Raw genomic sequence first — 23,547 nt, 5'->3', positions numbered from 1 at the left:
ATAGTGAAATTAACCCAGTTTAGGTGGAGTCAGCAAAGGCATCCAGAAGAAGTGTAGATTATCCCGGTGAGGGGAGGATTTTCTAGCAAGAGGAAGTAACAGGGGTGCTAGAGGCCCTTGGCACTCCTGTAAGGGCTGAGGAGCAAGAAGGGGATGGTCAGGAACCTCTTGATGGAACCAGATGTTTTTCTAGTGACCAAAGGTTTCACCTACAGGTTTGTCTTCAGCAGTCAAAGGGCAACACAGGGAGATAGCCATGATTAATCAGCAGCCCTGCACTTTCTCAACTGTGGCTAAAAGTAATAAGTACTCAAGGAATCAAGCACAGATAAGTTTCTTTTTCGCTGAAGCTCATTGAAACCCAAGACTTGAGAACTAGAGTTTTTATAGGGGTACAGCAGGGCAAGGAGAAACCAAACCTCGATCCCTCTGGTGCCTGACGGGATGCAGTTTTTTAAAAGAAATCCTTTTCCACTAGCTTTTTCTGGGGTTTGTATTATTGTATGCTAACTAAGACACCTTATGCCCTTTGTCCTGGAGGCCGTGGTGTCTCTCTTCCCACCTCCATCTGTTAAGCACTCTGAATTCTGCGCTTTCTCCCTGGAGAGGAGACGGACACTCTGGAGAAGGGAGGCTGTAGCGAGTCACCTGGTGCAAGGCATGAACAAGGTTATGAGTTTTTAAGGGGCTTTGCTGCCATAGGAGGCGCGATCCTGAGTTTAGACAGAGTGCACTTAACGATATCAGCGGAAAAGCTCTCGGAGCCAAAAGCAGCTTTTAGCAAACTCGGATGTGATGAGTTTTGGTATCAGTGACTCTCCAATTTCCCTGAGGTGGAACTGGCTTCTGACAATGGATTTATCCATGTTGAGTTGTTTCTGCCTCACAGTAAATCGAAATGAAGGTTGGACAAATCTCAGATGTAGCTAGGCATGCTCTCTGCAGGCAGATTCTAATTCTACCCCATTTCTAGTCTGATATTGAATGAAAGAGGAGCTGATGAACAACTTCCTGACTGCATTTTTAAGGAGAAACTCAGTAGATGGGTCAAGATAGAATTCAGTGCAATTCTGTGGGGTGTAAAGCTTGCCAGGAACCGTGGGGCCGGTTCCTGGATGGACAGGCCATCCGACTGAGGTGCTCGTGTGAGTTTCTCTTGTCAGGAGCTTATCACCATCCTCCTTTTCTGGGAAATTGTGCTAGTGTCAGTGCTTTTTGCAACATTCTGGAATTTCCATAGAAAGTTCTCTGATTGACTTTGTTGTATATATGTATATATGAATCACACACGTTTGAATTCTTCATAATTGTCACTTTTCGTGATTATAAAAAGTTGTGCAAATGAATAGTGTGAAACGTAACAGTGTTAGAGACAGGTATACCCCAGTGCTTCTTCCAAGATGTAATCACAGTCATTTGTGACTTTAGTTCTTATGGTCATTCTCTCTCTAACTCTAAATGCCACACTGATACCTCTGTTTCCCTATACATCAACTTTCTCTTTCAACCCCTCACTCTGAAAGATGAAGAAACAACCCCCCTTTCCTCCCACTCTGCTGATCTCTGCTAGCCACATTTTTATTTTCAGTTATATTTATGGCTATATATAGTATTTTAATAATTTTTATTTTCCTGATTTATCAGCATTAAGAAGGATCATTAACTCCTTGCTTTGCAAGATTAGAAATTTAGTGTCCAGTTTGCTAAATTCTCCTCATTGCATTGTTTTTGTTCATGTGTTTTCCTCACTGTGGCCTGTGAAATCCCTGCAAGAGACAAGAAGCTATTAAGATAAATTCTTCTCTGCACACTCATTAGTCACAACACTTGACACATGTCAGAGCGCAGTGAATACTTGTCTTTAGATGGAATTTCACACCCTGCTCTAGCAGATAGCAGAGGGGCCGGAAGTCAGTCTTATTAATGTGATACCTGAAGCAGCCACTAGGAAGTTTATGCTCCTTGGGAGAGTAAGAGTTTTGATTGTTTTAATAAGTTTACATTTTGCTATATACTTCCTGATTAGTTAGAAAAAAGCATTATTTTTTAGGCCTTTTTATAGGCATACAGATATATAAATAATCTAAAGAGACATAAATAAATAAATACTCCTGGGATAGGCCTAGATGTGTATGGATAAGTGTCAAGTGTACTTAAAACAGGATGGGCTTAGTCATATTAATATCTTTTGGGACTTTGATGTATGTGTTTTTTTTAGACTTCTAAATTTTAATTATCTTTTAGCTCACAAAAATAGGATAATGTTTTTGTTTTAAAAAATAATGTATATGTTTTGGAAATATCCAGAATATATCCCTTATCAGATAGGTGATTTGCAGATATTTTCTCTGATTTGGTGGGTTGCCTTTCTATCCTGTTAATACTGTCTTTTATTGCACAAAAATTATTAATTTTCATAATGTCCGATTTGTCTGCTTTTTCTTTTATTGCCTGTGTCTTTGGTGTCATAACCAAGAAATTGTTGCCAAACTCAGTGTCATAAAGATTTTATCTTTTTTTTTTTTTTTCCTTTTAACAGTTCAACTTATTATTACTATTATCGGTTTTTGTTTCTTTGTTTGTTTTGTTTTGTTCTCTTTTTAGTTCCTACATATGAGTGAGAACATGCAATATTTCTCTTTCTATGCCTGGCTTATTTCGCTTGACATAATTTTCTCCAAGCTCATCCATGTTGCTGAGAATGGCAGAATTTCATTCCCTCTTATGGCTGAGTAGTATTCCATTGTGTATATGTACCACATTTTCTTTATCCAATCATCTGTCAATGGACATTTACATTGGTTCCATATCTTGGCTATTGTGAACAGAGCTGCAATAAACATGGGAGTGCAGGTTATCTCTTCAACATGTTGCTTTCCATTCCTTTGGGTGTGTACCCAGAAGTGGGATTGTTGGATTGTATGGAAGATCTGTCTGTAGTTGTTTAAGAAATTTCCATACTGTTTTCCAAAATGGCTGTACTAATTCACAGTCTTACCAACAATGTATAAGGGTTCCCCTTTCTCTGCATCCTCACCAGCATTTGTTATTTTCTGTCTTTTTGATAATAGCTGACCTGACTGGGGTGAGATGGTATCTCAATGTGTTTTTGATTTGCTTTTCCCTGATGATTAGTGATGTTGAGCATTTTTTCATATACCTGTTGGCCATCTGTATGTCTTCTTTTGAGAAATATCTGTTGAGCTCCCTTGCACATTTTTTAATTGGGTTGTTTGTTTTTTTACTATTGAACTGTTCGAGTTCCTTGTATAATCTGGAAATTAGCTCCTTGTTGGATGCATAGTTTGCAAATACTTTCTCCCATTCTGTAGGTTGTCTCTTTGCTCTATTGATTTTTTTCCTTTGCTTGCAGAAGCTTTTTAGTTTGTTAAAATTCCATTTGTTTATTTTTCCTTTTGTTGCCTGTGCTTTTGGGTTCTTATTCATAAAATATTTGCCTAGTCCGATGTCCTGGAGCATTTCCCCTGTGCTTTCTTCTAGAAGTTCTATAATTTTATGTCTTACTTTTAAGTCCGTTTTGAGTAGATTTGTGTATATGGTGAGGGATAGGGGTATAGTTTCATTCTTCTACACATGGATATCTACACAGCACCATTTGTTGAAGAGGCTGTCCTTTCCCTAATGTATGTTTTTAGCGCCTTTATCAAAGATCAATTTGACATATGTATGTGGGTTTATTTCCAGGCTTTTTATTCTGTTCCATTGGTTCAAGTGTTTGTTTTTATGCCAGTATCATAATGTTTTTGGTTGCTATAATTTTGTTGTATAATTTGAAGTCAGGTAGTGTAATGCCTCCAGCTTTATTATTATTATTTTTTTTGCTCAGGATTGCTTTGGCTATTTGAGGTCTTTTGCTGTTCCATATGAATGTTAGGATTGCTTTTTCTATTTCTGTGAAGAATATCATTGGTATTTTGATAGAGATTGCATTGAATATGCAGATCACTTTGGGTAGCATGGACATTTTGAAAACATTAATTCTACCAATCCATGAGCAAGGAATGGCTTTCCATTTTTTTTTTTTTTTTGAGTCTTCCTTAATTTCTTTCATCAGTGTTTTATAGTATTCATTGTAGAGATCTTTCATCTCCTTTGTTAGATTTATTCCTGTATATTTTATTTTTTGGTAGCTATTTTAAATGGGATTGCTTTCTTGATTTCTTTTTCTGCTAGTTCCTTGCTGATTTGTAAAAATGCTACTGACTTTTGTATGTTGATTTTGTATTCTGCAACTTTACTGAATTTATCAACTCTAAGAGTTTTTGTTGGAGTCTTTAGGTTTCTATATATGTGATCATGTCATCTACAAACAGGGGCCATTTGAATTCCTATTTTCCAATTTGGATGCCCTTTATTCCCTTCTCTTGCCTATTTGCTCTGGCTAGAACTTCCAGTACTATGTTAAATAGGAGTGGTGAGAGTGGGCATTCTTGTCTTGTTCATGTTCTTAAAGGAAAAGCTTTCAACTTTTCCTCATTCGGGGTGATGTTAGCTGTGGATTTGTCATATATGGCCTTTGTTATGTTGAGATACTTTCTTTCTATACCTAATTTGTTGAGTTTTTATCATAATGGATGTTGAATTTTATGAAATGCTTTTGCTGCATCTATTGAGATGATCGTATGGTTTTTATCTTTCATTTTGTTGATGTGGAATATCACATTTATTGAATTGCATATGTTGAGCCATCTTTGCATCCGTGGGATGAATGCACATGATCATAGTATATAATCTTTTTGATGTGCTATTGGATTCTGTTTGCTAGTACTTTGGTGAGAATTTTTGCATCTAAGTTCATCAAGGATATTGGCCTATAGTTTTCTTTTTTGTGTGTGTCTTTGTTCATTTTGCCATCAGGGTTATGCTGGCCTCATAGAATGAGTTTGGGAGAATAGCCTCTGCTTGGATTTTTTTGTAATAGTTTGAGAAGAATTGGTATTAATTTTCAAAGTTTGGTAGAATTCAGCAGTGAAACCATCCGGTCCTGGGCTTTTCTTTGTTGGGAGACTGTTGATTCCTCTTTCCATCTTGCTACTCATTATTCATCTGTTCAGTTTTTTTGTTTCTTCTTAGTTCAGTATGGGTAAGTTATATTTGTCCACAAATTTATCCATTTCCTCTAGATTTTCAAATTTCTTGGCATATAGTGTTCATAGTGGTCTCTAATGATTCTTTGTATTTCTGTGGAATCAATTGTAATGTCTCCTTTTTCATTTCTGATTTTTGATATTTGGGTCTTTCTTATTTTCTTGGTTAGTCTAGCCAAAAGTTTATCAATTTTGTTTATCTTCTCAAAAAGCCAACTTTTTGTTTCATTGATCTTTTATATAGTTTTTTTGATCTCTATTTCATTTAGTTCTGCTCTGATCTTTATTATTTCTTTCTGTTTACTAATTTTGGGATTAGATTGTTCTTGCTTTTCTAGTTCCTTGACATGTAACATTAGGTTGTTTATTTGGGATCTTTCAACTTCTTTTGATGTAATCACTTATTGCAATAGTCTTTCCTCTTAGTCTTTCCTTTTGCTGTGTCCCATAGGTTTTGGTAAGCTGTATTTGTATTTTCATTGGTTTCAAGGAATATTTTGATTTCCTGCTTTATTTCTTCTTTCACCCATTGGTCTTTCAGGAGCAGGTTGTTTAAATTCTATGTATTTGTATAGTTTACAAAGTTTTGTTTGTTGTTTATTTCTAGTTTTATTCTACTGTGTTTTGAAAAAATACTTGGCATGATGTCAGTCTTTTAAAATTTGTTTAGAATTGATTTGTGGCCTAACATGTGGTCTATCCTGGAGAATGATTCATGTACCGATGAGAAGAATGTATATTCTGTAGTTGTTGCATGGCATGTTCTGTAAATGTCTGTCAAGTCCATTTGATCTGAAGTGCCATTTAAATCCAATATTTCTCTGATAATTTTTTGTCTAGATTATCTTTTCAGTGCTGAGAGAGGCATGTTGAAATCCCACCTATTATTGTATTGGAGTCTATCTCTCCCTTCGGATCCAGTAATATTTGCTTTATATATCTGGGTGCTCCAATGTTATGTGCATACATATTTATAATTGTTATATTTTCTTGCTGCACTGATCCCTTTATCATTATATAATGTCTTTCTTTGTCTCATAATACTTGGTTTTAAGTCCATTTTATCTGATATAAGTAGGGCAACTCCCGATCACTTTTGGTTTCCATTTGTGTGGAATATCTTCTTCCATCCCTTCACCACTAGTTTATGTGTGTCTTTATGGGTGAAGTGAGTTTCTTACAGGTAGCATATTGTTGTATCTAGTTTTTTTAACCCTTTCAACCAGTCTATGTCTTTTTTGTGGGGAATTTAATCCATTTACATTCAGGGTTGTTATTGAAAGGTATTGCCCTACTCCTGCCATTTTATTAATTTTTCTATGGTTGTTTTATATTTCTTTTGTTCATTTCTTTCCCATGTAGCACACTCCCCACAGGCTTTCTGCTGGGGTAGGCCAGCCTGCTAATTTGGGTGGGACTCTGAGCTCCCCTGGCTCCTATCTCAAAATGGCCATGTATGTCAGCAACCGAGGACCAAATGTGTTGGGGGGACTCAGCGTGTACTTCCCCTCTCGAAAAATGCAGTCATGTGGGCTCCCAGAAGCTCCCAGTCTCCACGCTGCTCTGGGTCAGGTGTTTCCCCTGTCTCTCTATGTTGCTGCTTCTAGTTTCCAGATCTTGGGGGAGGTTTCCTCACTGTTTTGTTGAATTCAATCATTTTCTCCTAGACATTCTATTCTACAGGTGACTATCTACTTGTTGCTTTGGGCTTTCTTTGCATTAGAGGTAGGGGTTGGCCACCTCTAGTCAACCATCTTGCCCCCCCACCCAATTTTTAAATGATGTATGTATTAAATGAGGGGAACATCTTTCTCTAAGAGAACTTTATGAATTTCATTTGGATGGGAAAAAAATTTTTGAGAAGTAAGAAAACCTCAGACTTTTTAAAAAAAATCCAAAACCTTGACACAACTCTTTGGGCAAACCAATTCACTGACTGGAGAATAGCTGGAAGTGGTGGGAGATGGCAAAAGTGTTTTTGTAACACTGAGTTTGTTCCATGTGACTTGAGAAGGGAGATATTACACATATTTGAAAAATGTGCAGGATAACTTCAAAGAAATTTTGGTCCATGGTTATATTCCTCTATAGCTGGAAAATGAAGCCAATTTTCCAGCTGTAGAAGAGAAAGGAAGGAAGGGAATGTTTGCTCAGAACACCTACTTTTTACACATGACTTCTGGAACTACTGGATTCATCTTTGATGTCTGCAATCCAGCTAACATTTGTCGAGCATTACTGTGAGCTGGCAACTTTTAATGTATTGCTAATTTAATTCTCACAAAAATCCTGGGGGTTTGGGGGCTGGGGATAGTGCAGGGCTTATTATTCATATGTGGTAATTTAGGCTTTGAGAAGCTAAAGTGTTTGACCCAAGGTCACACGCCACACTGTGTTCTCATGACAGTTCAGGGACATTTTCTAGATTTCTTTTTTTAGATTTCTTCACTGTGGTGATGTTAAATACATCATATGTTGCTATAGTAACTGGTCTTTTGATTGAATCCAGAGCAATGAAAGAATAAAAATGCATTTCTAACCCAGGCAGATTTCAAGGTCATGTTCCTTGGCACAACTTAATTGATTCCCTTCACGTCCTGTGAAGGTAAAAATCATTAATTTCCAAAGGGTATGTGTGTGATCACTGACAGTGGCCTCCAGAGCAATGAAGTTAGGTACAGGCAGTTGTCATCTCAGATTACCCAGGGTCACTAGAATCATAGCTGGAGTTTCCATAATACTCTTTGTGACTCATAGCAACCCCAGGAAATTGTCTAGATGGAACTTTGGATAGGGCCTGTGTTGCTTTATAAGGATTCAGCTCATCATATTAAAGTGCATCTTTATTTCTCTTCCAATTAGAGTCCAGTGGAAACATTCTTCTTTCTTTTGGGTGGAAGGGAATCATTTGAAGGGAGGTTTTTATCCCAGGGGCATTGCTTGGCTATAAAGCGTTGGTCTTTGTTAGTCGCATCCTAAATGAGCCTGATCTCTATCTACATGGCTTTACCCTGTCTCAATTTTCTGGCCTGAAGATTATAAGAACCTGTGCCCATGGAAAGGATCAGCTGTCTGTAGGAAACCTGCCCAAGGCCAACTCATAGTGTAATATAGAGACAATTACTGATAAGGTCAAGGTGACTCAATCTATGACATCAGGAAACAACCCGTTTAAAATATAAAAAATGTAAAATGGTCTGTAATCTGAAGTTTTAACTTCAGAGAGTCTGTTAAAATGAGAGGAGATCATGTACTGATAATAGTAGGACAAGTACAAACAGATGTAATCTACAAAAGAGACAGGAAGCAGGATTTCCCAGGCCCTGCATGGTTTTCATCCACACTCCATAGCTCCCCACTCCTTCCAGCTGGGGACAGCCACTCCACCAGACCTCGGAGGCCGAATCTGATCTTGGCCTCTAGAACTATCCTGACTATAGGCAATAAGCAATCAAGGCTCTCTTGTCTGAGAACTGATCACAAACTAACTGTGTTGTCCACACACTCATGAGGGGCATCATAGCGTAGAGGTTACCAGCATGAACTCTAGACCCAAAGTGTCTGGGTTCAAATCCTGACTTTGTCACTTAGTACTCCTGTGACCTCGGGCAGCTCATTTAACTTTTGGTTGCCTTGGTTTCCTCATCTGTAAAATGGGCATAATAGTTATTGTGAGGATGGATGAGCTAATATACATAAATCACACAGTGGAATGTCTGGCACTGAGTAAGTCCTCAGTGAAGGTTAGCTGTTCTTATCATCATCATCATCATCGTAGTCACCCCAGGCTTCTGCCTTCCTTGCCTGAGCCATAATTCAATCTCAATAACCTACTTCTGTGTCTGAGCCCAGGGAGCCTTGCATTTCTCTGGCCAGATCCTTCTCTCCTCCCCAGGAAGTAGTCACCTGCCTCTGACTAGCAGTTCACCTGGCGTAATGTGAGTCCCTTCTTGGGATCACACACAGGGCCATGCCTGTTGCCTCCTGCTGTGCCTTCCTGTGCCAGCTACTTGCTGGACACTTCAGTCACCATCCTGGGCTTGGTTGACTAGTGGCAACTGTAGGTGGATTTGCTGACCACTGCGGGTTTGATGTCACATTAAGCTCTCCTGCCTCAGGAGGTAACTGGGTCAGGTAGCTTGTTGGTGACGAGGGGAGAGGGTATCCTGAATGACCCATCACAAGTTACTGGTTGACTTGGCAGATGCATGTGGGTGTAATTAAGAGTGCTGGGCATTAGTGGGGTATTAAGACACACCAAAAGATCATAAACTACAAGTGCATGCAAAGCTGGCTAAGGGCCAACATACTTGGAAGCTCTCAACGCTGATGAATTGTCATTTTTATTACATAAATGTTATATGTTTATTGCAGAAAAATCAGGCAATAAAAATAGACAAAAATTGTGAAGAGAAAACATCTATGAACCCACTTTCCAGAGATGACACTTTTAACCTCTCTCTCTTTACACTCACATGTGCACACGTGTGCACACATGCGCATATGTATAGAGTAAGAAGTTAAGTGTGTGCATGCGTGTGTGAATGCACATAATCATTTTAACACTTTTTTCACTTAATAGATTGTGAACTGCTTTCCATGTTATGAAATGTACATTTATGTTGTCAAATACTGAGCAATTCTAGATGATTCTGAAGGTGCATTTGTTTGTGGTCTAGCGTTTTGACAATATTTCGCTGATGGAGAGAAGGGAGTCAAGCCAACTGTCTAAGTCTTTGTGGTCTACAGCTTCCGATTCTGGTAACTGCAACTCGATTAATTAAGGGTGGCTTCTGGCTAGAGCCTCATTGTGGAGCACCGTGGCTTTACAGAGGTGTAGCTATTTGAGGAACAGGACATTTAGCCCACTTGTTCTGGTCAGTTTCTGTTATGAAAACCTGCAGCCCATCAGCTGATCTCTGGTTTCTGATGATGGGCAGGGTGAGCGGTCAGTGCTCTGGGCCCTGCCTCTGTGTCACTGTGGGACCTGTGACAAATATGCCACTTCTCCAGGTCTCAGTTTCCTCAACTGTAAATAAAGGGGGTGAGTTTGATTCTCTTCGGTTCCAACACCCTGTGATTCCATGTTAAATCACTTGGAGTGAGACTGGAGCTTGGGTGTGGTTCTTAATTGCTGCTGAAAGCCTGGTGCCAGGCTGGCTGCTCCAGAATCACTGGGGATCTCTTTAAGCATATATTCCTGGGCCCTGCCCACTCACCCTGGGATGAGGCCTGAGCGTCTGTTTCTAACAACCCCCTTAGCAATTCTTTCTTGAAGCCAGGTTTGGGGACTGCTGGAGAGATGGTGCATTCTCTGAGTCACCCAACTGATCACATCCTAATGAAACTGGCTCTAGCCAAAGGGTTGTGAAAAGCATCTTAACCCAACCCCTTCCTGGAGACAGCTGGTGTTGCTGGAAGCCTCGCTGGTCCAGCTTCAGGGCCACCAGCAGGTTGGCTTCCAGAGCACGCGGGGACAGGCATCCCTGGCCTGTCAACTCCTCACTGAGTGCTGAGCTCAGCCCACACTGCCTGTCTTCCCAGCCCTTTTCCCACCAGTTTCCATCACGTTCTGCCTCACATGGCTTCTTGCTCCATATGGTTTGGCTCAGGCCGCAGCAGGGTTCTGACCACCCTGGGTGTTTGTACCAGCAGCCTCCCCCGACTGTCATTTCTCAAGCAGGAGGCATTTTCCTTCCCACCTGGTTTCATTCCTCCCTCTGTTCCTTCATCTTCCGGGAGACCTGGTATTTCCGATACATACAGTAGATTTCTTTATAAATCCGTGAGGACTTTGAACTATCGTATTAGCAGTCTATTCCAGAGACTTCTTATACACAGTGCTTCTTAATGTTTAAGGGGCCAGGTTCCTTTCCTTTCCAAATAATCTTTTAATAATTATTAAAACACACACACACACACACACACACACACACACACACACACACATACACGCACTCCACATTTAAACACAGTGTAGCTAGTTTTAAAAAGCTACATCATACTTTATCTACAATATGAATTAGAGATTCTGATCCTATTATTTTATTTTTCACACTTATTTTATGTCACAGTTTGCTCATATTTACCATTTATAAATAAGGAAGAAATAAGTCAGAGGGAGCTGCACATTTTCTTTCAATGGTCTAATGTATCAGAATCACCTGGATAAACTTGATAAAATACAGATTCCTGAACCTCATCCCAGATTTACTGAAGAGTAATCCTTAGGGGAAGGATCCAGGAGTTAGCATTTCCAACAAGATCTCTGGGTGATTCTTTTGTATGCTAAAAGTTTGGAATTCCTGCATTAGATGGTGGACAGAATTTAGGCTAGAATTTAGTCAAGTCCATTTAGATTGGGAGGACACTAAGAGGCTGACTGCTTGGATTTAAATCCAGGTTCTGCCCCTCCCTGGCTGTGTGACTCTTCTGTGCCTCCATGCTCATCTGTGCAAAATCTGTAAAGCTATAATATTGACCTCATTGGCTGTTGTGAGGATTGAATGAGTTAATGTGTGTAATGTGTTTAAAGCTGTGCCTGGTACATGGTGAGGGCTCTGAATGTGTTTGCTGTGGATATTATTCTATGCAAGGGGAGTGGCATGAACAGAGTCAAACAGATGGGAATGATGGCCTCTTTGGTGGCAGGAGGGGGAGGTGAGGAGAGACTGATATGTCAGGAACAGAAGGTTTAGGTCAGTGGCTTTCAAATTATGGTATGCAAAAAATTAACCTGGGGAGCTTGTTAAAAATTTAGTGTCCCTATGAAGATTCTGAGTTAGTAAACTTGGAGTGCAGCCTGGGGAATCTGCACTTAAATTTTTTGCTGCAGGTGATCAGCAAATTTTCAGAAACCCTGGTTTAGGTAGAAGACAACTGGTACTTAAAGTTAGAGAGGTATCCTGGGATTTGAATTGGGCCATGAACCGGATGGACACTAACTGTATATTTAATATCTGCTTTATTAGGTATGTCCAGAAAGCAGTAGAAGTATCCGGGAGGTACAGTGTGCATCTTACAACAACAAACCATTCATGGGCCGGTTTTATGAGTGGGAACCATTTGCAGAAGGTAAGAACAGACCCAACCCTGTCCATAGGAATTATTTTTGTCTGTTCTCCAACCCTGTTGCCTTCTGGTTGATGCTGGAGGCATTGGTATGATCCTGGCTGGAATGTCAACAGGGGAGAAAGTGTGACCCCAGGGCAGAGGCGAGCCTGCAGGGGTCTTTACCAAAGGTAGCATAGCTCAGGTGACACCTGGACCATCCGCAACATGAAATCAGGTGGGTGAGGCATTGATGGAAACAGACAACGTCCCAGGATGCCAGGGTGCACGGGACAGAGTGGGGTTCAAGGAATCGATTGGAGGAAGAGGTTTAAACATTAGGTTGTGAGCTGTGAGCAAGGATGGATTTTCCCTTTTTCTTGGTTCCTGCTACAAGGGCTGGTATGGGGGCTACAAGAGCATGTAGGGTTGTAGGGTTGACAGTTTTCTGGTTTTCCCATGTGACAGACCTTGTATACTGTTTTCAAACACAGAGTAGTAGGCAGGCATTGCCCTTGGGACCAAGATCCCTGTCATTTCAAAATGACAGAAGATCTGAAGTTGGTAGATCATGTCAATACTGCTCTGCATATTGGAGTCACTTTTCTTTGTTGAAACCCAGACGATAACATGGCTTTTGAATGGAGAAGTATTAAATTCTGAGATATTTCTTAACCATCACGGAGAAAGTGAGCTGAGAAATGGTGTTGGGTCAAGCAAAACTTGTGGAGGCTCTATGCTGACAGCCAAGTTGGTTGCAAGGGGAATTCAGCTCCCTTTTGTGCCCAGCTGAAGAGCTCTGCCTGGCCAGCTCTTCTCAGCCTCAGCTGAAGGCTGTGGCTGGGGCAGCTGGTGTTGGCCAAAGCCCAACATGCAGAGCACTGCCATGATGTCCAGGATCTGGAGAAATTGTCCTGGAAGAGGGCTTGGTAGCTAGTTGTGCTGATTTCACTGCAGAACCAATGCCTGGGGATGCCAAACTATGGGAGGTAGTAACTAAGTAGAAGCCCTTGGGGACGGGGAAGGGGGATTGATATCTGTTCTGAAATTGAATGCAAAATTGTTTTTTCTGTCCATTTTTCTCAGAGGAGAGTCGGTAGCTTCTGGTAGATTCTCAAAGTGGTCCCATGACTTCAACATTGTCAAGAACTAACTTGACTAAAAAATTGGGACTATCTGATCCAAACAGGAAAGGTGTACAGAAAGAGCCAGCTGAAAGCAAACAGGGTGGTGGGGAAGAGCTGGGAGGGTGAGCAAGGGAAGGAAGCCTGAAGCAACAGTTCTGATTCTGTGCATAGAGCTTGGTTCAGAACTCTTTCATTCTTAAAAGCATTATGCTAAATTCAAGGTGGTATCCCAGTTTGATCCTGGAATAGAAAAGGGGCATTGGTGGAAAACCTGGTGGAATATGCATAAAGTGAATAGTTTAGTTAATAGTATTGTATCAGTGTTAATGTGTCAGTTGTTATAAGTGAAACGTGGTTTTACAGGATGTTAACATTGGGGAGAGCTGGGTGAAGGACATACAGGAACTCTCTGTACTATCTTTGCAACTCTTCTATAAATCTAAAATGATCGCAAAATAAAAAAAAATTTAAAGGCATTGTGCTGCCAGTTAGCTAGGTCTTACGTGCATTCTAGTGAAGAGAATGTCTAATACTTACCTAGCATGGGTGAATAAGAGTGCACTGGGTTAAATAGTGCCCACTTCCCCCAAATTTGTATCCTTTCTGGAACCTCAGAATGTGATCTTTGGGAATAGGGTCATTGAAGATATAATTCGTTATGTCGAGTTCATAATGAAGTCGGGTGGGCTCTTACTCTAGTCTGACTAGTGTTCTTATGAGAAGAGGAGAAAGGATGCAGACAAGCAGGGAGGATGCCTGCCACGTGATGATGAAGGCAGAGATTGGAGCATTGCCGCTGTACGCCAAGCAACACCAAGCATTGCCAACAAACACCAGTTGCTAGGAAAAGGCGAGGAAGGAGCCTCGCCCATACCCTTCAAAGTGTGCATGGCCCTGCCGACATCTTGCATTTGGACTTCCAGCCTCCAGAATTGTGAGCCTACATTTCCGTTGTTTTACATCACCAAGTTTGTGGTATTTTTTCTTGGCAGCTCTAGGAAACTAATACGAAGAGGAAGCAACTAGGTTCTGGATTGATTGAAATCTGCTCACTTGAGTAGATCAGGAAGTGGGGTTGGTCATGGGTGTTTCATAAACCATGAAATGGTTCTTGTGTCAGAACAACAACACTTGTCATTGAACATTTAGAGAAGCAGTGACCCTGTCTTTGCCTGAGCTGCACCTTTCTTTACTGCTGGCTATGGATAATAGCTGCTTTATTGTGATTAACTGAGAGGAAAGATGAACTTCCCCAGGAGCTGGAGCTGCATTGCCAGACCTTCTTTCCTTGCTCAGGGGTGATCATCACCCAGCTGCTGTTGTCCAAGACCTCCACATCCTGCCGAGACCTCAAGATCTGGTAGACTCAGGTCCAATATTGAGAGTCCTATGCAGGCTGCAAAGGAAATACTGTGCTAATGTTTTTCGTGTATTACAAATACTCTCTGTGAATGCCTGCTATTGTCTGGTTTATGTATGAGTCTACCTTTCTGTTCTTTTCTCCTCCTGACTTGTGCTAGACTTTAAGTAGGAGACCTGGGAGAACTTATTTTTTGAACACTTGATCTAACTTATTTTGATGGAAAATTTCAAACATAGGTAAAAGGAGAAAGAATAATATAATAGTATAATAATAAGCTCCTATATACACATCGCTTAATTTCTGCAGTTATCAGCCCATGGCCAATCTTTTTCATAAATACTCTACTCTCTCTTCCCTACCCAGGTTATGGGAAACTATTTGAATTTACATCATAGAGCATTATTTATTGGTATATATATATTAATTAAAACTCTTGGTTGTAAGTGACAGAAATCCAAACCAAATACATTTAAACAAGAAAGGTATTTTATTGCTCATGTTGCTAGTAAATCCAAGAGGTAGACTAGGATTCAGATATTGCTGCATTTCAGGGAGTCAGTAACATTAGGACCCACTCTTTCTCATTTTCTCTGTCTCTTGGTACTGCTTACTTCCGTCTTGGGCAGGCAGGCAGGCTTATGTGGCTTTGAGATTGCAATCACAGTGGGAGAGACTCTTTCTCACCTGGTGTTGTGGGACTGAATTGTGTCCCCCTAAAAGATATGTTGAAGTCCTAACCCCTCATACCTCTGAATATAACCTTCTTTGAAAATAGGGTCTTTGCAGAAATAAATAAGACGTAAATTAAGAAGAGGTCTACATACTGGAGTAGAGTAGGCCCTAATCCCTTGTGACTGGTGTCCTTATAAGAAGAGGAGAAGAGACACATACAGAGAACAGCATGTGAAGATGCAGACAGGGGAAGAGGCCTGTGTGAGGATGGAGGCAGGGGTTGCACTGGTGCAGCCACAAGCCAAAGAACTCCAAAGATGCTGGCAACCACCAGAAACCAGGAAAAGGCACAAAAAGATTCTCCCCCGGAGACTTCAGAGGGAGCATGGCCCTGCTAACACCTTGATTTTGATTTTCTCGCATTCAGAGCTGTTAAAGAATAAATTCCTGTTGTTTTAAGACAACCAGTTTGTGTAATATATTACAGCAGACCTAGGAAGCTACTGTACCTACTGACTGTTTCAGTCTCAGAAAAACTACACTGTGGTCTTTTCTGGATCGTCTTTCCATCCCTGGACCTAAGTTTGGTGCATGAGGTACTTGGGCTAGCTTAGGTCGTGTGACCAACCCTATGGTGAGGGACCCACATCACATGAAGCAGAGATGGGAAAGTGGGGACTGGAATAGACAGAAAAACAGACTTTTCTACAAAAATCAATATATACTTCTTGACCACAAGTTGCTGATATTTTTAATGAGCTAATTAGTATCCTAGTGTTATACAAAGTAAAAGAAAATGCAGAATAGTTAGAGGTTAGATAAATCAACTGTCTTCTACAATGTGTTACTAGAAAATTCAGCAGTTTTAAAATTTTCACTGACATTGATATTTCTCACATGCTTAGAAGGAGAGAAGGATCTCATGGTCACTGAAGTTACATTTACTTTGGCTTTGTTTAAATAATTCCTTTTGCTGCTCAGATTGTTTTCTTGATTTTATCCTTCTTCCTCTTAAATGACTCCCAGACTGACCCGTGGGAGGAAGACAGTGCTGATGTTTCTGCAGGGTGTTCATACTTTACTGCTGCATTTTGCATCGGGCTCGTGGTTTTGTTTGTACGTCTCCTGCTATTCGCATGTGCCTACTTAGGGAAACAGCTGCACTCATTCAGTCCAATGCCACATAGAATAGTAAAAGCAAGTACAGTCTCTGATAAACACATTATTTTCACCAGATGTTTCTTCTTAGGCCTTTAATCGCATTTCCTGGATATGGTGACCTATCCCTAGATAACGCCTGTAGGAATTCTTCTCATAGCCCTAGACTTAATATTGTAAAGACGGTGGAAGTTGAATTAGAGTTCCATGCATCCCTGCTTATCCAGTGATGGTTTATGCCTGTCATCCTAGTTCCCTTTCACTCTCAAAAGTGGCTTGGACAATAAATTATATGGTCAGCCTAGCTAGAATGGGACAATTTAATAGGAAGACTCCTGCTTATATGCTGACTTTAGGGAAAATTATACCTGTTTTTATGCCTAGGGTATTGGGTCTGGACAGCACTAGAATCTAGAGTTTTGCTGGGTCACTGTAGGCTATACAGCAGCAGGTATCTGTGTTAATCCATAAACCAGGGGGTTTGGTAGCTTAAGTGCGCTGTGTCTCTGAGTAGAGATCTAAAAGCCAGAGATGAGGCTGAGTCAGAAATTGGAGGTTGCCAACCCGTGGCATGATAGGGCAATTGTATCCATCAGGAGTGACTGGCTTATGCTGCAGTAACAACCTCCAAATCCAATGACTTAACACAACAAAATTTGTCTCTTGCTCATGCTACGTGTGTTGCATATTGTGTGTTCTGCTCATTTGGGGTCCCAGGCTGCTAGAAGAAGCATCTTAACTCATGCTTCCACTGAGGCAGGGAAGAGGAACACGCAAATCATGCTCGAGTTCTCAAACTTCAGCCAGAAGCGGCTCCCATCTCATGGGCCACAGCAAGTCACATGTCCCACCTAACTTCAAAGGGAGCAGGAGATACCACCCCACCATGTGCTGATAGGAGGAGAAATGGAGTATCTGCGACCAGCCCCAGTGACTAGCACAGGCAGGAAGCTCCAGTGAAATCCCCTGAATGCCCTTCTTGGAAGTCCAGACAATTTTGTTAGGCTGCTTGCAAAGATAGTAAATTCTGCTTCAGGGAATATTAAAGGTGCCACACGGTCTCTAATGCCCTCAGGGCCCCAAGCCACTTTGATCAAGTTCTTTCCCTTGATTAGAGCTCTCAGGGGCCAGAGACTGAATGTTGGTGGCCAGGTGCCCAGGTGTGCTTCTGATTCTTCCACCTGTCCAGCAGGCTGCCTTGACACACACATTACGGCATGGGGTGGGGTCTGTCAGATAAACACATGGACAGTAGTGTCAAAACTGTGAGCTAGGAGGGAGGGAGGATTAGGACTACATGCTGGTGGGCCTGAAATTAGGATGTTCATGTTTTAATGAGGCGGCTCCATTCATAGGTGCATGGAGCACTCACTCCACCAGCCCACCCTCCTGCAGAGGCAGTTCAGAATCATGATGAATATTCATCATGGGCAGGGCAGACATTAGGGGAACAAGAGGCCATTTCCATTGCACTGGTGGTGTATCTGGAGTGGCCCCCATGAGATCCATTCTCAGAGCTCTCTTATACATGCCTAGGAATTCCTGGTATGTATGTCTAGGCTGTGTTTGCTTTAGGGATGAGCATATCATGAGGACAAAGCATAATCCAGAGGGCAACCTCTCTGTAAAAACAAAATGATGATTTTGGTTTTGTACATGTGGCATTTGAATGACTGGTGGGCCCCTTAGGTAACAAGATGTCCAGCGGGAAGTTGGGGATACAAGATTTTGAAGTTTAGGGAGATATCTTAGGGTGGTAGACCTGTATTTGGAGTCATCAGCTTTGGTGGGATAATTGGATGAGACCTTCAAGGGGATATAGAATCACAAAATGGATTCTATAAGGACCAAGAAATGAGCTTTGGAGTTAAGGAAGAAGGGGAAATAGTCTCAACCATTAAAGGATACTGAGCAGGTGGCCCAAGGGGTGGGAGAGGTATTAGGGCATTATAGTCTCTTATGTAATTTCTTATATTTATAAATGTAACTATGGCTTATAAAGTTCTCCAAATACACATACTGAAATTAGCATTATGTGCTGAATATTTATGTCCCTCCAAAATTTCTGTGTTGAAGCCCTCCTTTCCAGTGTAGCTGTATTTGGAGATAGGCCTCTAAGAAAATAATTAAGGTTAAATATGGTCATAAGGGTGGAGCCCTTATGATTCGATAGGATTAGTATCCTTATAAGAAGAGGAACAAACACCAGAGATCTCTCTCTCTCTGGGAGTGTTCAAAGGAGAGGTCATGTGAGCACACACAATATGGTGGCCAACTACAAGCCAAGGGAAGAGGCCTCAGAATGAAACCTACTTTGCCAGCACCTTGATTTTGACTTCCCACCCTCCAGAACTGTGAGAAATAAATTTCTGTTTAAGCCACTCAGCCCGTGGTATTTTGTTATGGCAGTCTGAGCAGACTAATACAATGAAGATCAAATGAGATGATAAAAATCCCTTATTTTTGTTTGAGCACTTACTATATACTTGGCACAGTTCTAAGTTCTAACTAATTTAATCCTCACAGTGACCCTATAAGTGATAGAGCCAGGTTCAAGCCCAAAAGTCTGGCTACAGAATCTCTACTCATATGTATGTGGAAGCCAGGAGAAAGGTTTCTGGGAGAGGTGGTCAACCACTGAACTCTGCAAGAGGTCAAGGAGAATGAAAACTGAGAAAATAAGGCTAGAATGGGCTGTTGGGAAGACTACTGGAAAGAAGCTAAGGAGAGTAGCCAGTGAGTATAGCCATTTCTTTTTTAAAAAATTACCACAAAGAAGGTATATTAAGAGTGTTTGCTAGTTTAGAGGGAAAGAGAAAGATTTTGCTTAGGATGGTAAAGAAATGAGGATGTCTGCAGATCAAGAGAATGAAGCTTGTAGCGAGGGGTTAAAGATTTAATAAAATGGTGTCTATAAACCTGTTCTCTCCCAGAAGAAAATATGCAAAATAGGCATTTTTCCTCCAGCAGAATATGTACTATAGCTTCTCTGCAAGGCATTATACAAAGCTTCTTCACCATTTAATAAAAATTAACTTATTCAAGAGAAATGAAAGTAAGCATATGTCCATAAAAAGATTTGTTTAGGAATGTTCACAGAATCCTTTTTTTGTAATAGTCCCAAACTGGAAACAACCCAAATATCCCTCAGCAGGGGACTGAATAAACGAACTATGGTACATTCATGCAATGGAGTATTACTTAGCAATAAGAAAAAGAACACTACTACTGATACATATAAAAACCTGGATGAATCTCAGAAACATGTTGAGCAAAATAAGCCAGAGTACATACTGTCTGATTCCATTTATATGATGTTCAAGAACAGGAAAAATTGGGCTATGGTGATAGACATCAGTGTTTGCCTATGTAGGTGGGGGGAGAATTAGCTGGAAAGGGGCGTGATGGAGCCTTCTGGAATTATGGTAATGTTCTATATCATGATTGGCATGGTTGTTACACGGGTGTATACAGTTGTCAGATCCCATTGTATACAGTTGTCACATCCCATTGAATTATACACTTATGATATGTGCATTTTATTGCATATAAATTATACTTTAAAAAACTCATTACTCTCTTTCCCCATCTCCCTCTCCCTGTCTCTCCAGTTCCTGAAGGTGACATTTAGAGCCAGTAAAAATGTCACCCTGGTGGAACTGTTCAAAGGCTGGCTAGTGTTTGTCTCTCTTTTTTATTTTAAATACAGTTTCTTACTGCCCATGGAGGAACAAGAGAATTTTAGGGAGAATGAACTCAAAAATGCTTGGTGTCAACTGTAAAACTACTAGAAGAAAACATAGAAGGAAACATACATGACATTGGTCTGGACAACAATTTCTTGCATATGACCAACAAAAGCAGAAATAGACAAATGGGATTAATTGAACTAAGAAGCTTCTACACAGCAAAGGAAACAACAGAAATGAAGAGACAACCCACAGATTGGGAAAACATATTAACAAATCATACATCAGATAAGGGGCCCATATCCAAAATATATAGGGAACTCAAACTGCTCAATAACAAGAGAACAAATAACCCTATTAAAAAGTGGGCAAAGGGTCTACATAGATATTTGTCAATAGAATACACATAGAAGACCAACAGATATATGATAAAATGCTCAATATCACTAATTATCAGGGAAATGCAGATTAAAATCACAGAGAGATATCACCTCGCACCTGTTATCATGGCCATCATCAAAAAGTTGAGACATAACAAGTGTCAGTGAGGATGTGGAGAAAAGGGAACCCTTGCACACTGTTGGTGGGAATGTTAGTATTTCCATTTTGGAAAACAATATGGTGGTTCCTCAAAAAACTACAAATAGAATTGCCATATGATCCGGCAATCCCACTTCTGGGTATATATCTAAAGGAATTAAAATCAATGTGTCAAAGAGATGTGTGCACTCCCATGTTCATTGCAGTATTATTCACAATAGGCAAGACATGGAAGCAACCTAAGTGACCATCATCAGATGAATGGTTAAAGAAAAGGTGGCATATATACACAGTGGAATACTATTCAGTCTAAAAAAAGAATGAAATTCATTTGTGACAATGTGGATGAATCTACAGGATGTTATGCTAAGTGAAATAAGTCAGGCACAGATAGGCAAATACTGCATGCTCTCATTTATATGTGGAATCTAAAAAATTTGAACTCATAGAAGAAAAGAGTAGAATGGTGGTTCCAGAGCCTAAGGGGGCAGGATGTGGATTGGAAAAGGTGAAATGTTGGTCAAAGGGGAAAAAGTTTCAGTTAGGAGAAATAGGTTCTGGAGATCTATTACACAGGAAGGTGACTATAGTTAATAATAATGTATTGCATATTTCAAAATTGCTAAAAGAGTAGATTTTAAATATTCTCATAACATTATATCTCACTTATCTGACAAATGGTAAGCATGTGAGGTGATGGACAGGTTAATTAGCCTCGTTTGCTCATTCCACAATGTATTGAAACACCACATTTTTACCCTTGAATATATACAGTTATTATTTGTCAAAAAAATAAAATTTAAAAAATGCATAATATCATTTTTAGTCTCATTTAGAATCATCAGGCTTTGCTGAGCTTAGGAATGCTCAGATAGGTCAAGGATCTGAAGAAGCAAACTGGACATCTGTATTAGTTAGCATTCTTATTTTGCAAACAACAAACATTGATTTTGGCTAAGTCAAACAAACAAAAGGATTTTATTGGAAGCATATCCAGTAGCTCAGGGAGTCAACAGGAAGTGTGGAGAACTGGGCTTGGTGAAAGACAGAAACTGGGGAAGCTCTGAAAGTCCAAGTGGACAGCATTGACCATCTCACCAGCGTGCTGCTGCTGCAATGGCAAAGTAGCAAAAGTTTCTCCATCCAAGATTCGAAGTCCTGGAAACAAGACTTTGACTGGTGTGGTTTAGGCCACGTGCCCACCCCTTGACCAGGGGAAGTTGGGACACCCTGATTGATAGTCCCATCAAGACTACACACAGAAGGGGAAAAATAATTCCCAAAAAGGAAATCCAGATGCTGTGCCAAAAGAAGAGAGTGGATACTGGATAGCCCCAACCAATGGCCATGACAGAAACTCGTGACAAGTCAGGGTGCTCGCCTGACTTGTCAACTGTCATTTCATCATTAGGTTTAGAAGGCTTCTTAACACCTGTGGAGGATTAATGGAATTGTAATATAACATGCGAGTAGCATTCTTTCATTCTTCTTGTTGTGTTTGCATTCTGATGATTGTACAGATAGGCCTCCTTATATGATGGGACTTCAAAAAGTTGATGGAAAGATTCATATTATCTTTTTTTTTTTGTCTTTTTGTGACTGGTAAGGGGATCGCAACCCTTGGTGTGGCGTCGCCTGCATCGCCCTCAGCCAGTGAGCGCACCGGCCATTCCTATATAGGATCCGAACCCACGGCGGGAGCACCGCTGCGCTCCTAAGCGCTGCACTCTCCCGAGTGCGCCACGGGGCCGGCCCTTATGTTATCTTTTAATTACACTTTTGCACAGTTTTTTTGAAGTACTCTCATACATGTGTGAGATCTGACTGTATAGATCCCCTTTTCTCCCAGACATATGCTGGTGCAGTTCAGGTTAACCAGTGTGCATTTACACAGGGGCATGGACCAGTGCATCATGTGTAGGATTTTATAGATAAAATGCCTCTAGTACAGGTCAGCTTCCTGCATCCACACTGTGTTTTTTTCTACCCAAAGAGGAAGGAGAATGCAGGGTGGGGCAAAGGGTCATCACACACTACTGTAAGTCTTTTCGCTGGGAAATTTAGGGTATGGAAAAGGAAAGATTGTTTGAGGGAGAAAATCGCTCTGGTTCTAGGGTATTGTGGAAAGTGTAGAGGATTCTTGTAAAATAAATTTCTTTCCTGGTACTTGAACCAGTGTCATAATGAGTAATTAGTAAAGAAAAACCTCAGGGTGTATTTCAACATCTAATAAGCAGATTAGTCTAAATATGAATAAATTTAAGGATTTGAAACCAAGCGTAGAACTAATCCCCTTGCAAAATATTAAATAATGAGACCAAATCCTGTTGTTTCACTCTTCCAAGAACTTAGCTTTCTACAAAGACTGCCTCGCTCGGTCCTTGTCGTGTGGCTGGTTGGGATGGGCGGGTCAGATGTCACTGTTCTGCAGTGCTCCTACTCTACAGAGGCAAGAACTGAGACTCACAAGGGTTGGATGTTTTGCCTCAGGTCGCAGAATAAAATAGAAGAGTCAGATTCAATGAGAAGTTACATAAGCTCAGCCTGCTGAGCTGAGGGCAGTCATTTGCCTCAGGGCTACAGAAGAACTCCCTCAGGGCAACAAGCCATGACTAATTCATTTCCTTTGAAAACAAACAATTGTGTTTTTACATCAAGACTAAGACTTTTCCAGGAAATCCTGGGTCTCGGTGTGAATCTCTTGTAGCACAGCTCTCTCACCCTCTGAACAGAGGTCACCATGTTGTAAATTGGTAGAGACATGTCCTGAAAGAGTGTTTGGGATATTTCTCATTGCACCTTGCGTGGACATGGAGAAATTAGCATCGGGCCAACATCAG

The 23,547-nt window shown here is 40.7% G+C and overlaps 1 protein-coding gene across 1 annotated transcript in view; it reads left to right on the top strand.

The window, feature by feature from the left end:
- The window catches only part of LOC134372567 (thrombospondin type-1 domain-containing protein 4-like), a 66,238-nt gene that overhangs the window by 34,291 nt on the left and 8,400 nt on the right, over nt 1-23,547 (top strand). The window contains exon 4 of the mRNA XM_063090029.1: nt 12,080-12,182. Coding sequence (XP_062946099.1) covers nt 12,080-12,182 — 103 coding nt within the window. The remainder of the gene's footprint in view (nt 1-12,079; nt 12,183-23,547) is intronic.

This window comes from Cynocephalus volans, chromosome 3 (assembly GCF_027409185.1).
Source record: "Cynocephalus volans isolate mCynVol1 chromosome 3, mCynVol1.pri, whole genome shotgun sequence".
Taxonomy (NCBI): domain Eukaryota; kingdom Metazoa; phylum Chordata; class Mammalia; order Dermoptera; family Cynocephalidae; genus Cynocephalus; species Cynocephalus volans.
This window is presented reverse-complemented; position numbering and strand designations above follow the sequence as displayed.